Consider the following 14,236-nt stretch of genomic DNA (forward strand, 5'->3'; position numbering starts at 1 on the left):
GATAACATTTTGCACGCGCACTTTTAGGGCCGTGCCGGGTAGGTGTGCGGAGATTCTCGCGGTTTCCCTCATCTTTGTAAAAGATGAAGAGAAGCATTCAAATTAGCGGGAAGGCGGTTAACACCCACAGCCCGGACTCTGCAGAACGCACCGCCGCTCGCCAGATTCGCCGGGTACGTACGTCGCCGAGGCGAGGGCCTAACAGCGCTAACTGCCGCTGTCCCCTCCCTCCGCCCCCCCGTCCCCCGCAACCGCTGCAGAGCCGCGCGCAGCGGGCGTTGCGCCCACCGGGAGCGGAGCCGGGCAAGGGTCCAGGCTGGAGTTTTGACGAACAGCTCCTTCAGCCAATTGGAAGCCAGGTGGACTTTCCCCTCTGCCAATAGGAAGCGGAGCTTCGGCTCGGGGGGTGGGAACGCTTGGGCTGAGGATTCGATCCCGCCCGGCGGCAGTCAAGGCGGGGGTGGAGGCTCCGCCTGAGCGGCGGGGAGCGGATTAGGGAGGAGGGAAGACCGGAAGCTACGGCTCCGGCCCCATCCACACTTTCGCGTTCCCCCTGAGGCTGGGAGCCGAGAAGCTGGCTGAGGGAGAGGCTGGGGCCCGGCTGGGAGATAAAGGGAAGCGTCCCCTCAGCCCGCGCTCGCTCCTCAGCCACGGGCTCCTGGAGCGCCCCGCGGAGGACGCCGGGGCCGCTCAGACCCGCGCTGAGGAGGCGCAGCCCGCGGCGGGGACCGATCGGCGACATCTGAGGCCCGTATCCCACGCCGTCTCCAGCGCCGCCATGTCCTCCACCTCCTCCTCCTCCCCCAAGGAGGAGACGTACGAGGAGGACCGGGAGTTCGAGAGCCAGGCCAAGCGCCTCAAGACCGAGGAGGGAGAGATCGTCTACTCGGCCGAGGAGAGCGAGAATCGCCAGGAAGCGACGCCTCAGGCGGGGAGCGATAGCGACAGCGGCGGCGGCGGCGAAGGAGGCAGCGGCGGCGGACGCGGCGACGGAGAAGAAGGCGACGGCGGAGAAGAAGGCGAAGGCGACGAAGGCGACGGCGAGGAAGGCGAGGAAGGCGACGGCGATGAAGGCGGCAGCGGAGGCGGCGGCGAAGGCGGCAGCGGCGGCCCTCGAAGCATGCCCCAGTCCTCGGTAACAAAGCGCGCGCCCCGTCCCCTCCCGCAGGGCCGGGCAGCGGGGTTCGGCCTGGCTCCCCCCCCGCCCCCGTCTCCCTCTCTTCTGTTGCGTGGGCGCCGAGCGTGTCGTTGGGGGGGGGGGGACTCGGGTTTTACTGTTTGCTTATTGCATACGTTTCCCGAGTCCTGACGGCGAATGTGGGCTTGGAATTGGGGGTGTCGGGCCTCTCGGAGCCGGTATCCCTTAGGGAGGGTCGCGGGGTGGGGCGGGGTGTCGCTTCCGCCCCGGGAGGCCGTGCCGCGCGCCCTCGGCGGGACCAGCTCTTTGTTAGGTGAGCGGCTCTGGCTCGGGGGCTGTGCTGGGACCCGGGCTGGTTACAGCATCCTCTCGCTGGCCACCATCCCGGGAGGGCTTTCAAGGGCCCGGTCTCCAGGAAAGCAGCGACTAAATGGCGAATTACGCCTCCATGCCATCCCTAACACTCTGGCTTCCTTGCTAGATTTAACTTTTTCTTTCTTTTAAAAAGTCTTGGTGGGCTTGGAGTCCATCCAAGCTGGGCTACCCCACCCCACCCCACCCTTTTTGGGTGGTGGTGGCTCAAGATAGTTTTAACTTACGAAATGTTGCAAATATGTGGGCAGGTGTTACAAACATGTGTCCGTGTTTTCAAGTAAAACGTTTTCAGATGTCTTGGGTTCTTCATTGGTAGTGTTCAATTCAAGTTTGTCCCCACAGAAGAAGGAAATGAACTCAGAGCTGTATTAAACACATTCTTTGAATTCTCCTTTACCAGTAATGTTAGCTCGAGACCTCAGGAATGTCGACAGTGTAACCCACTGCCTCAGTTTCATGGAGAGTTTTAAGGAAACAAAGCGATCTGAATGGTTTTGTCCCTTTTGGGGCCCTTAAACTGTTTTGGTGACTTAAAGATATTCTTTAAACAAGTAATACGTTTGACAGAAAATCTTATCGCAAGTTTATGAAGTTATACACGTCTTCCCACATTAAGATGTTCCAACTCTTTTAATCAGAGGCAACGTATTTGTTTAAATTTTTACTGGTTCCGCTTAAATTAAAAAGAAAAAAAATTTAAAAGTTACATGTGTTGGTACATAACAAGTGCCCATGTCAGCCTCATAATTTGGATCCCTTGGTCAGTTTACAAGTAGCTAGGTTGTGAGTCCCTTGACCTGGGTACTACTCAAGAGTCAGACTCCCGCCCTCTATGCAAGAGCACTGTGTGGATGAGCCCTTTCTTCGACCGTGTTTGAATTAAAAAAAAAAAAATTAATTCGTGTGTGCATCAGAGCATGTTTGTGTGGAGATCAGAGCACAGCTATATTTCCATCATGTGAGTCCTGGAGGTTGAACCTCGGTCATTGGCAGCAGTGACCACCTGAGCCATCTCACTTGCCCAGTTTGAATTTTTATGTAAAAATTCTGACAATTAGATGTGATGATAAATGTGACCATTTTTAAAAAGAAATTTTTGTTTGTTTGATTTTTGAGACAGGATTTCTCTGTAACTAAGCCCTGGCTGTCCTTGTAGACCAGGCTGGGCTCCAACTCACAGAGATAACACTTGACTGCCTCCTGAGTGCTGGGATTACAGGCATATACCACCCGACAGGATTTTTTCTCTTTCTTGCTTGCTGTAACTTTTCTAACAACTGATTCTTAGCCTTTTGGCCAAGATCAGGCATAGTTTCTTTGCATTTAGTTGGTATTTTTGGATCTTTTTTCTTTTCTTCTTATTTTGGTATTTCAAAAATAGTTACATAAGTCAAGCAGTGAAAACGGTATTGGACAAAGGCTTGAGGTAGTAGATCAGGAGTCTAGTCTCAGCATACAATTTTTTGTGACCTTGATAAAGTCAGTTAACCCTTGAGTTTTCTTAGTCTGTAAAATATGAAAGTTGAACTGTACATGCTTTCCTTACTTGAAGCTGTAGTTAATTAATACAGCTTTTAAATGACCAAGGCAGGAGCAAATGTATGTAGTTATAAAATCAAGTTCATCTTTCTGTGGTCAGGGTGAGCTGCTTTCATTTAACTGCCTAACTGGAACTAGGGCTGTAGGTTGATGTCAGCAGTGGTGCACCTGACTAGCATGTGTAACTTTTTTTTTTTTATGGAGACAGAGTTTCTATGTTATCTTGGCTGTCCTGGACTCGTTTTGTAAACCAGGCTGGCCTCAAACTCACAGCGATCCCCCTGCCTCTGCCTCCGGAAAGCTGGGATTAAAGGTGTTCCACCACCACGAGGCCCAGCTCACAGGTGTAACTTTTTGACCTTACTGACACTCCTCTCCAATAAATTAATTTGTAAATTTAACACTAGGATTGATGGGCTAATGTGAAGTTTAATGAAGACTAATTTTTTTCCATTATCAAATTTTTAAAAAAGACTTATGTGGGCCTGGAGAGATAGATAGCTCAGTGGTTAAGAGCACTGGCTGCTTATCTGAAGGTCCTAAGTTCAATTCCCACCAACTACATAGTGGCTCACAACCATCTGTAATGGAATCTGATGCCCTTTTCTGTCAGATGATCTCTTCTGTCCTGTGAGCATACATGCAATAGAGTTATTATGGACATAAATACAAAAATTTAAAAAATATGACTTAATGTGTATTCGTGTTTTGCCTGCATGTATGCTTGTGTAAAGGTGTCAGATGACTTGGAGCTGTACTACAGGCAGTTGTGAGCTACCATATAGGTGATGGGAATTGATCCTGGGTCCTCTGGAAGAGCAGCCAGTGCTCTTAATCTCTGAGCCATCTTGTGAGCTCCCCTTTTCAATTTTTTTTCTTGTAATTTTCAGTACTATTTTGAAACATTGCAATTATGAAACTTGTACATAATGAAGGTAGTGAGTGCAGTGCTCCATCATGTTGAAATGTGGTTTTCATTCAACTGAAGAGTTTAGCCTAACTTCAGTGGTCCTTAGTCTATAGAAGAGATAATCTGTGGTCAAACTGTTAAGAGTAAGTGCAGATTAGGTACAGGATGAACTGTCTTTTCAACTCTAGTTGGAAATTTGTGAAATGAAAAATAAGTTTTAAAGGATTTATTACTGTTTGACTTTTCATGTTTTAATAACTAAGTTTAAAAAAGAAAGTGAATAAGAGGAACAGTTAGAGATTGATCATTAGCAGCAGTGTCAGTGTTTGAAGGCAGAGAACTATGACAGCTGCGTATGGTACATGCTTGTAATCCAGTTCCCAAAGTAGAGACGGGGAACTTTGTTGTGGAGCCCATTTGAACTATCCAGTGAATTCTAGATCAAGACTCTGGAGGAAGGGGAGGAAGAGGAGACTGAGAGATGGGGCGGGATTGAGATTGATTTGAACACTTTGGATTGGACAGATAAGATACTGCTCAGTGTTTACTGGTACTTTTCATAGAGCAAAAACTCCCAGGGTTTTTGATTCATTGGGTTTCATTCCTGAACAAAGCTTTATTATGGAAGTTTATGCCATGTATTATACTTTATTCTTATGGAATAAATAGCATATGATTTTTAAAATCTGTTTTTGAGACAGAGTTTCACTGTATATCCCTGACTGGCCTGGAACTCAATAGAGATCCACCTTCCTCTGCCTTTGTGTACTGGGATTAAAGGTGTGTGCCACTGTACCTGACCAGTTTATTACTTATTATATATTTGTCTGCAAGTTGTCACTGTGTGTATGCTTAGTGTCCATGAAGATCAGAAGAAGGCTTCAGATCTCCTGGATCTGTCAGCCACCATATGGTACTGTAAACTCAACCTGGGGCCTCTTCAGAAGCAACAAACGCTAAGCCATGTCACTAGTCCCCATAAGTAGCACTCTTAAATTTAGCAGGCATAATCTTTAAGTTCATTAGTTTTTATATCTTTTCAATTTTAAGAAAAAAAACTAGACCTTCACATATCAGGGCATCACTTACCAAAACCAATTTATTTATCAAAAATGAATTGAAATGGAGTGCCAGTTTATTTTGAAGATCAAGTATTTCAGATATTTACACCAGTGAGTAAACAAATAAATCAAGGATTGAGTGACAGGCAAGCAGTTATAGTTCAGCTACTCAGGAGATTAAAAGTCTGGAGGATAACTGGAGCCTAGGAGATCTAGACCAGGCTGGGCAATGTGGTGAAACGGTGTCCAGAAACAAAGCTAAGAGCCAGGTATAGTGGCACATATTTGTAATCCCAACAGTTCTAACATTTCTAAGTGGACATAGGCTGGAAGTTAACCTGAGCTACAGACTCTGTCTCAGAAAGCCAAGAAAGGCCAGGGGTGTGGTAGCAGTTGGGAAGAGGCGGGATAATCAGTAGTTAAAGGCTAGCCTCTGGCTTTTAAATTTTTTTTTAAGATTTATTTATTTATTTATTAAGTATACAGTGTTTTGTCTGCATGTATGCCTGCAGGCCAGAAGAGAGCACCAGATCTCATGATAGATGGTTGTGAGCTACCATGTGGTTGCTGGAAATTGAACTCAGGACCTTTAGGAGAGCAGCCAGTGCTCTTAACTTCTGAGTCGTCTCTTCAGCCCTCCAGGATACTTTTAAAATAACAGTAGCAAGAAAATTGCCCAAACAGAAAGCCCCAAAAGGAAAGTAAAAAAATGCCCAAATAGCTAGAAATCATATAAGTTAGGTAATTTGTTTGCTAATAAGGCAACTATTTAGGGTTTTCAAATTTTAATAAGTAGACTTGTAAAGTAGTCGAACAGTAAAAGTGTTGCCCCTAAGACTTCCAAATGAAAGATTACAGCCATATAGAAAAAAGTTTGATTAGCTTGTGAGAATTGTCCTTGAGTGGCTGTTTATTAGCATGGTTCTGACCAGACAAGCCTCCAGCCTGTAAGTGGGGACCCATTGAGTTTCTATTATACTTTGACCCAATTTGCCTAAAGAAAGGATTAAACAAAATTTAAAAGCATGTGCATATTGAAAAGATGTTATTGCTGGGTATATGCACCTGGACTACTACTTTGAGATTGGGAAATAATAGATACAAAAGAAAAGAAGAGAGCCTAGCTATCAAAACATTGAAATGGAAAGACTGCTGTAGAAAAAAAGATTTTAAAAAATAACTCCTTAAGCTGGAGAAGACATGATAAAAGTACCTATTAGATATACAGTCTGGCCTTGAGCCATAGATGCTGATGATGTGAGTGATAGAACTGTGGGTATTTGCTACCATATCCAGTTTAGTTGGTGTATAGGTAGGGGTTTCCAGTACTGATTTACACTAGTTCTAGGGTGATGTTCTAAGGCTCAGTAGTGGAGTGCTTGTGTAGCATGAGAGAAGCATTGTATTTCTTGACACCACAGCTACATACACACATACCTGATTTTCAGGTGGGTAAAAGAGGCTGTGTTGCAGAAGAGTTCAGAAAATGGTAACTTAAGAAGAGTGTTTATGGAGTTCAAGGCCAGCCTGCTCTACAAAGTAAGGTCTAGGACAGCCAGGTACACAGAAAAACCCTTTCTCAAAAAGCAAAACCAAATCAACCAACCAAATAAACAAACAAAAAGAAGAGTGTTACTGGTTTGGATATAGATAAATCTGTGCTTGCCTTGTGTTCATGAAACTGGGTTTGATTTCCTGCACTGCATAAACAGGGTATTTTGGTCCATATCTATAAATCTTAGCAGGAAGATCAGAAGTTCAAGGTCATTTTCTGCTACATAGCAAGTTTTGAAGCTAGCCTCAGATGTATGAGAGTTTGTCTTTTATTTATTCATTGTCTTGTAAAAAATTAATATTTTGGGACAGAAGAGAGGAGAGAAAAACTATGCCTTGGAGGAAGTGGTAAAATATAGTTTGAAAAGATGAGATCATCAGCTTTTCAATTGGGAGTAACTGGAATTTTAATTTTTTTCTCATTAAAAATTTTTTTTATTTCATGTGCATTGGTATTTTGCCTGCACATATGTTTGAGGGTGTCAGATCCCCTTGTGTAGGAATTATAGACAGTTATGAGCTGTCATGTGGGTGCTGGGAATTGAATGCCATTCCTCTGGGAGAGCAGCTAGTGCTCTTAGCTACTGAGCCATCTTTCCATCCCCTGGAATTTTGATTTTTAAAAAGTGAATGATAGGCCAGGCGGTAGTGGTACACGTCTTTAATCCCAGTACTTGGGGAGGCAGAGGAAGGTGGATTGCTGTAAGTTCAAGGCCAGCCTGGTCTACAAGAGTCCAGGACAGCCAAGGCTACACAGAGAAACCCTGTCTGGAAAAACCAAAAAAAGAGTGAATGATAGAAAAGGTTTTGTGTTAAAAAGATGGTTATGACAGAGTAACATCCTCCCCAGAAATAAGGAAGTTAGTGAGTTCTGCGTTCACCAGGCTACATATTGAGACCCTGTCTCAAATATGTAGACTATATGGGACTATAATTAAAGTTGGAGAAATACCAAGGTAGATAATTTTAAGAATCGTAGATTGAGTTGGGAGTAAGGAAGCACAAGGGGTTTGAGAGAAATCACCTTTCCCCCAAATACATTCTATTTAACATCTAGCTTTTCTAAGTTCTTTTTAAACATTTTTCCTTGACACAATAATAGAGCATACTTATGTGGTACAATTTTCATGTCCCTTGGTGTTTAGGGAATGACTTTGGTGTAGATAATAAGGAATTCTTTTGAGGGATTTAAAAAAGACTGGACAATAATCTTTTTTGTGAGAAAGACCAATTTGTAAACTAGCCCCCCCCCCCCCCCATATATATCATAGTCATGATCCATGATGGGCAATTCTTAGAGAAAACTGGCAAAGGTAAAGGCCTCTTCAAAAGTTACTGCCAAGATACAGAAAGAGGGGAGACTCTAGAGACACAAAACTGAATTTGGAATGTGGATTTTATAATAGCCTAAAAAGTGCAGTTAGAAGCCATATGACAGACAGTTGGAGAAATATGAAATAGACAGAATGATAGGTTTACCTCACCAAATTATTTTTGTCTTAGGAAAATGTGAAAGGTTATGTGAAAGAGGATCATTATTGTTAGGAATGTTGAGCTATTTGGGGATGAAAGAGGAAGATACCCACAACCCTGTTTCTTGTAGTTTAAGGGGAAAGTGTTTGTCTATCCATATATAAAATGCAGGGGGACAAATAATATTGAGAGTGTTTTGTTTCTTTTTGGTTTTTTGAGACAGGATTTCTGTATGTAGCAGCTCTTGCTGTCCTGGACTCACATTGTAGACCAGGCTGGCCTCAAACTCATAGAGATCCACCTGCTTCAGCCTCCTGAGTGCTGGGAGTAAAGGACTGTGCCATCACACCCTGCCAATATTGAGTTTTATGAATTAGAAAGCTGCAAAATGATTTATTATATAGTATATAAGACAAACAAAAAGGTATACCCCCCAAAAACACCAAAACCAAAACAACAACAACAAAAAGAAACCCAAACAAATAAAACAAAACCAGAAACCACACACAAGCCCTCTACCCTACTTCAGTAAATAAAACATTGCTTATTACCACAACTCCCTTCCTGGCTTGAACATCATTTAAAAAAACTTATTTTGTGCACACAAACAATTCCCTCCTTCCACTATTATGGGTTTTGGGCATTGGACTTTGGTGTCAAGTGTGGTGGCAAGTGCCTGTTTACTCACTGAGCCGACCTGCTGGTTTTTTATTTTTATTTTTATTTTTTATTTTTTTTACCTGCTGGTCTTAAGATTACTCTTTTTTTAGAAATAAAAGTTTCAGCGGCAGGCATATCCCTGAGTTTGTGACCAGCCTGGTCTATACAGAGAAACTCTGTCTTGAAAAACTTAAGCTAAGAGGGAGGAGAAAAAGGAAAAAAAAAAGGGCGGTGGGAAATAAAAATTTTAAATCAAATATATTTTTATTCAATTTATTTTATTTTCAGGTCCCTTTGCTAACTTGTAAGTTGTAGTTTGGTTTGTCTTTCTTGTGTGTGCTTGTTTTACAATATAGAGTTGAATTTATTGAAAGATGCAGTTTAGACTTGAAATTAACTGGCAATTCTTTTCTCTTCCCTAGGAGGGAGGTGGAAGTCATCATAAAGTCTCTGTTTCCCCTGTTGTTCATGTTCGAGGGCTCTGTGAATCTGTGGTGGAAGCAGACCTTGTGGAGGCACTGGAGAAATTTGGGACAATATGGTAAGGACAACAGGGACTTAGTAGGCATTGAAAGTAATGATAGAGCAAGACTTGCTTGATTGCTTGAGTTGATATTTAGCATTGTAAGTATTGTTTGCCTGTGTATATCTTTCTATGGAAAAAACTTGTACTTCTCTTTTTGAGAGGAGGGCGTCTCCCTGTATTAGGCAGTCTAGCTTTGAATTTGTATTTGTCCTCTCTCAGCCCATTGATTGCTGGGATTATAGGTATCTGCCATCTTTGGAACCCTTTAAAATTTTAAATTTTATTTAATTATTTATGTAATTAATTAAATAATCGAGATAGTGCTTCTCTGTGTAGCCTTGGCCGTGGACTCTCTTTGTAGACCAGGCTGGCCTCAAACTCAGAGTGACCCACCTGCCTCTGCTTCCCAAGTGCTGAGATTAAAGGTGTGCACCACCACGCCCGGCTTAATTTTTAATTTTTTACATCTACTTATAGTGTATATGTAGGTCACAGGGAGTCAGGTCTCTTCACCCTGTGTGTTCCAGAGATTAAAATCAGTTCCTAATTACCCAGTGAGATGCCTTGCCAGCCTCACTTTTGGAAACTTTTAAGCTTGTTACTATGCTTTGTGTTCTGGTATTAGAGATTGAATTCAGAACTTTGTTTGTACTGTACATGCTAAGCAGACACTTTGCCGCTGAGCCTTAGGCTTGTTTTTAACCCTCCTGAGATGATGAATAGGTGCTAAAACTTTTCATGGTATTGAATTGAAAATATTGACTCCTCATGCTCATTGGCTTTTTCTTTCTCTTTTTGTTCTGCCTTTCTCATATTAATTTTTTTAAAGATTAAAAAAATTGTTCATACCAAGAAGAGACTTGATACCCTATGAGCATATACAGGGGGAGGAAATCCCCCTCAGTTACAGACATAGGGGAGAAGAATAAGGGGAAAATGGGAGGGAGGGAGGAATGGGAGGATACAAGGGGTAACAATTTAAATTTAATATGAATAAATTAATAAAATATATTTTAAAAAATGTTCATGAGGCTGTTTAAACATATTCTGGAATGCCTGTGACATTTAAATTCTCCCCTTCTTTGTCTGCATACAAAATCACTGTCCTGGTAACTTTTGAGTTTGCTGTCTTTTTTTTTTTAATTGCATTATTAGTATTTTATTTTTAAATATATTTTATTAATTTATTTATATTACATCTCGAGTTTACTGTCTTATTTGGGGTATAGAAAACTTTTTTTTTTCATTTACTTTTTTTTTTATTTATTTATTCAGATTACAACTCAATTGCGTCCCATCACTTGTATCCTCCCATTCCTCCCTCCCTCCCACTTTGACCCTATTCCCCTCCCCTAGGTCTATGACCGGGGAGGACCTCCTCCCCCACTATATGCTCATAGGCTATCAAGTCTCATTTTGATGTCCTGCTTATTCTTTCTCTGAGTGCCATCAGCCTTCCCTACTAAGGGGAGGTGGTCAAATATGGAGCACCAGAGTCCATGTCAAAGTCAGTCCCTGCTCTCCCACATAACTGTGGAGAGTGTCCTGTCCATTGGGTAGATCAGAGTAGGAGTTCGATGTATTGTCCTTGGTTAGTGCAATAGTTTGAGCAGACCCTCTGGGTCCTCCTATTTCCCCATCTCCTATATTTCTCTTACCTAGAGTCTCAGTAGGATGTCCTCACATCTATCGCAATCTCCTGGTATGCTTAACCATGTTCATAGCAGCCTTATTCATAATAGCCAGAAACTGGAAACAGCCTAGATGCCCCTCAGTTGAAGAATGGATAAAGAAACTGCTACATTTACACTATGGAATACTACTCAGTTATTAAAAACAAGGAAATCCTGAAATTTGTGGACAAATGGATGGGACTAGAGATGGTCATACTGAGGGAATTAACCCAGAAGCAGAAAGACTCACATGGTATATACTCACTTATAATTGGGCACTAGCCCAAAAGGCATGTCCCACAAAAGTCTTCACTTACCAGGAAAACTTTTGTTTTTTGTTTTGTTTTGTTTTGTTTTTTTTTTTTTAAAAAGAGACAGGGTCTCTCCACATACCCCTGGCTGTACTGGAACTGGCTGTCTAGACCAGGATGGCCTGGAACTCAACAAAGATTAGTCTGCTTCTGCCTCCTGAGTTCTGGGATCAAAGGTGTGGGATTGATTTTGTCCTTATAGTTGATAATAGCTTTAAATCCAAGACCTTATTGTTTCAGTGCTTAATTTTTAGTGATGTGTGTGGGAATAGCTAACTACCCTCCTAGGTCAACATATACTTATTAGTCTGCTGTGTTTTTCTGAGATAAAAAGTTGGATGAGGCAAGTTCTGAAGAAAATACAGTACTAGTTAGCTATTGAGATCCTGTAGTATACAAGGCTGCTTGCTGGGCAATTTGTGTGTAGTAACCGTAATCTTAATAATAACTCGTTTTATAAATGAACGTAGTAATTTATGAAATGATGTAGAGTTTTTTGTTTGTTTTCACTAATACTGCACTATTTGTTACTTTTTAACATGAATGAAGCTGTGGGTCCTGGATGCCTGTTAAGTAAGCAGAGTTGGTTTGAATACCTGACTTAATGTGTTTGATTTTTTTATACTGATTAAACCATGTGGATTGTATTTTAAGACAGTTGAAAGTCCTTATTCCTGTCAGTTGAGAATATGTTGCTTCTTCTGTTGTAGTTATAAAACATGCACTGCAATTTTTCTTTTTCTTCCTATTTTTTTAGGCAGGGTCTTACAATGTAGCCCAGGTTGTCCAGGAACTCGCTGTGTAGACCAGGCTGACCTCAAATCCAGAGATAATCCTGGCTCTGCCTCTTGAGTGCTAGGATCGATAAGATAATATAGAAGTGATTAATTCTTAGTTATTGTTTTGTGGATATTTCTTTTCTGTTTTGAGACAGGCTGGCTTTGAACTTGGAGTCTCTTTCTGCCTTCACTTTCATGTGCTGAGATTACAGCTGGGCCACCATGCTCAGCTAGTGTCTGCTGTTTAACTATGGGTTATCTTTGTGTTTTCTGATTACTAAGAGAGCTGGGTATTAGTGATTGATAATGGAACTGGGCTTGAGTGGGGCATGAGCTGAATAAGCTTTCATTGGGGGGTTAAAGTTTGCTTTCATTTGAGTGAGAATAAGTAATGTTGTATTTTGGTATTTCTTCCTTTTCAGCTATGTGATGATGATGCCATTTAAACGACAGGCTCTAGTGGAGTTTGAAAATATAGACAGTGCCAAAGAATGTGTGACATTTGCTGCAGATGTACCTGTGTACATTGCTGGCCAACAGGCTTTCTTCAATTATTCTACAAGTAAAAGAATCACTCGACCAGGAAATACTGATGATCCATCAGGGGGCAACAAAGTTCTCCTGCTCTCTATTCAGAATCCTCTTTATCCAATTACCGTGGTATGTATTTTAGTAGAACAAACTACCTCTATTAATCTGCCAACTAGTTTTTGTTGTCATTGTTTTCCTTTGAGACATGGTTTCATTATGCAGCCCAGTTTGGCCTGGAACTTACAGAGATCTGCCTGTCTCTGCCTCTCAAATAGTAGTATTTTAAGATGTGCAACCCCATGCTTAGATACTTTAAAAAAAAAAGATTTATTTCTATTGTGTGTTTATGCGTGTTTTGCCTTCATGTATGTTTGTCTGCTCACCATATATGTCCATTCCCCTTGGAGGCCAGAAGAGAGCCTCATAAATCCCTTGGAATTGGAGTTACAGGTGGTTAGCTGCTGTGTTGCTGGAAACCTAATTTAGGGGCTGAGCTACCACTAGCCCAGCGGTTCTCAACCTGTGAGTCTTTTGGGGTTGACTGACCCTTTTACAGGGGTCACAAGTCAGGTATCTTGCTTACCAGATATTTACAGTATGATTCATAACAGTAACAAAATTACAGTTATGAAATAGCAGTGAAATTAATTTTATGGTTGGGGTCAACACAACATGAGGAACTGTAGTAAAGGGTCACAGCATTAAAAATATTGGGAACCACTGGTCTAGCTCTACTCTTTACCTTTTAAAAAAGTGGTTAATAGCTGAGTATGGTGGAACATGCCTCTGATTCCAGCACTCAGGAGGAAAAAGTGGGTAGACTTTTGTTTTTGAGAAAAGGTTTCTCTGTGTAGCCTTGGCTGTCCTGGACTCACTTTGTAGACCAGGCTGGCCTCGAATACACAGAGATCCGCCTGCCTCTGCCTCCCAAGTGCTGGGATTAAAGGTGTGCGCCACCACGCCCGGCTATATAGTTTTAATGTTTTTCTAAATATAAAAAATGAACTAAAAATACTTCTGGGTTTTTTCTCTCTATATAGGATGTTCTATATACAGTATGCAACCCTGTTGGAAAAGTACAGCGTATTGTTATATTCAAGAGAAATGGGATACAAGCAATGGTTGAATATCCTTTATTTGTAAATGTGCTACTGATATATAGAAGTGTTTGTAATTCATATTGATAATTTTTTTCTGCTAAAGCATTTCTAGGAAAGTGATACTTTTTCCTCTTAGAGCAATCTTGACTTAAATTTATTTTGTGTTTGAGATAGGGTCTTGTTAACTCTGTCTGGCCATCAGTTCAGAGATCTGCTATTTCTGAGTGTTGAGATTGAAGGTGTGTACCTCCACACCCTGCTTGCTTAAATTAAAAAAAAAAAAAAGAAAAGAAATTACAGTACTTAAAGGGAATTTTTACTATTTTGATAACTTTGTGCCATAAAATAGCCCATTAAAGTAATAGGGCATTGAACCCAGGGGCTGCATATGCTAGGCCAAGTACTCTTAACACCGTGTTACTTTCTTGGCCCTATTCTCATTTTAAGAATAAAATAATTTTCTGTTTCAAGGTTGTAGATTGCCAGTCACTAGGGGATATAATCTACTCCATTCTCTACTTTATAGTGCTTGTAATGATTTGAGAGGATTATTGTAGGTAATGCTGTCCTGGACTCACTTTGTAGACCAGGCTGACTTTGAACTCA

The 14,236-nt window shown here is 41.7% G+C and overlaps 1 protein-coding gene across 1 annotated transcript in view; it reads left to right on the top strand.

The window, feature by feature from the left end:
• Nucleotides 1–434: 434 nt before the first annotated feature.
• Hnrnpll (heterogeneous nuclear ribonucleoprotein L like) overlaps nt 435–14,236 on the top strand; it is a 35,298-nt gene continuing 21,496 nt past the window's right edge. The window contains exons 1-4 of the mRNA XM_051165241.1: nt 435–1,135; nt 9,133–9,251; nt 12,422–12,659; nt 13,571–13,656. Of these exons, the coding sequence (XP_051021198.1) occupies nt 779–1,135; nt 9,133–9,251; nt 12,422–12,659; nt 13,571–13,656 (800 nt within the window). The 5' untranslated portion in view covers nt 435–778. The remainder of the gene's footprint in view (nt 1,136–9,132; nt 9,252–12,421; nt 12,660–13,570; nt 13,657–14,236) is intronic.

This window comes from Acomys russatus, chromosome 1, assembly GCF_903995435.1.
Source record: "Acomys russatus chromosome 1, mAcoRus1.1, whole genome shotgun sequence".
NCBI lineage: Eukaryota > Metazoa > Chordata > Mammalia > Rodentia > Muridae > Acomys > Acomys russatus.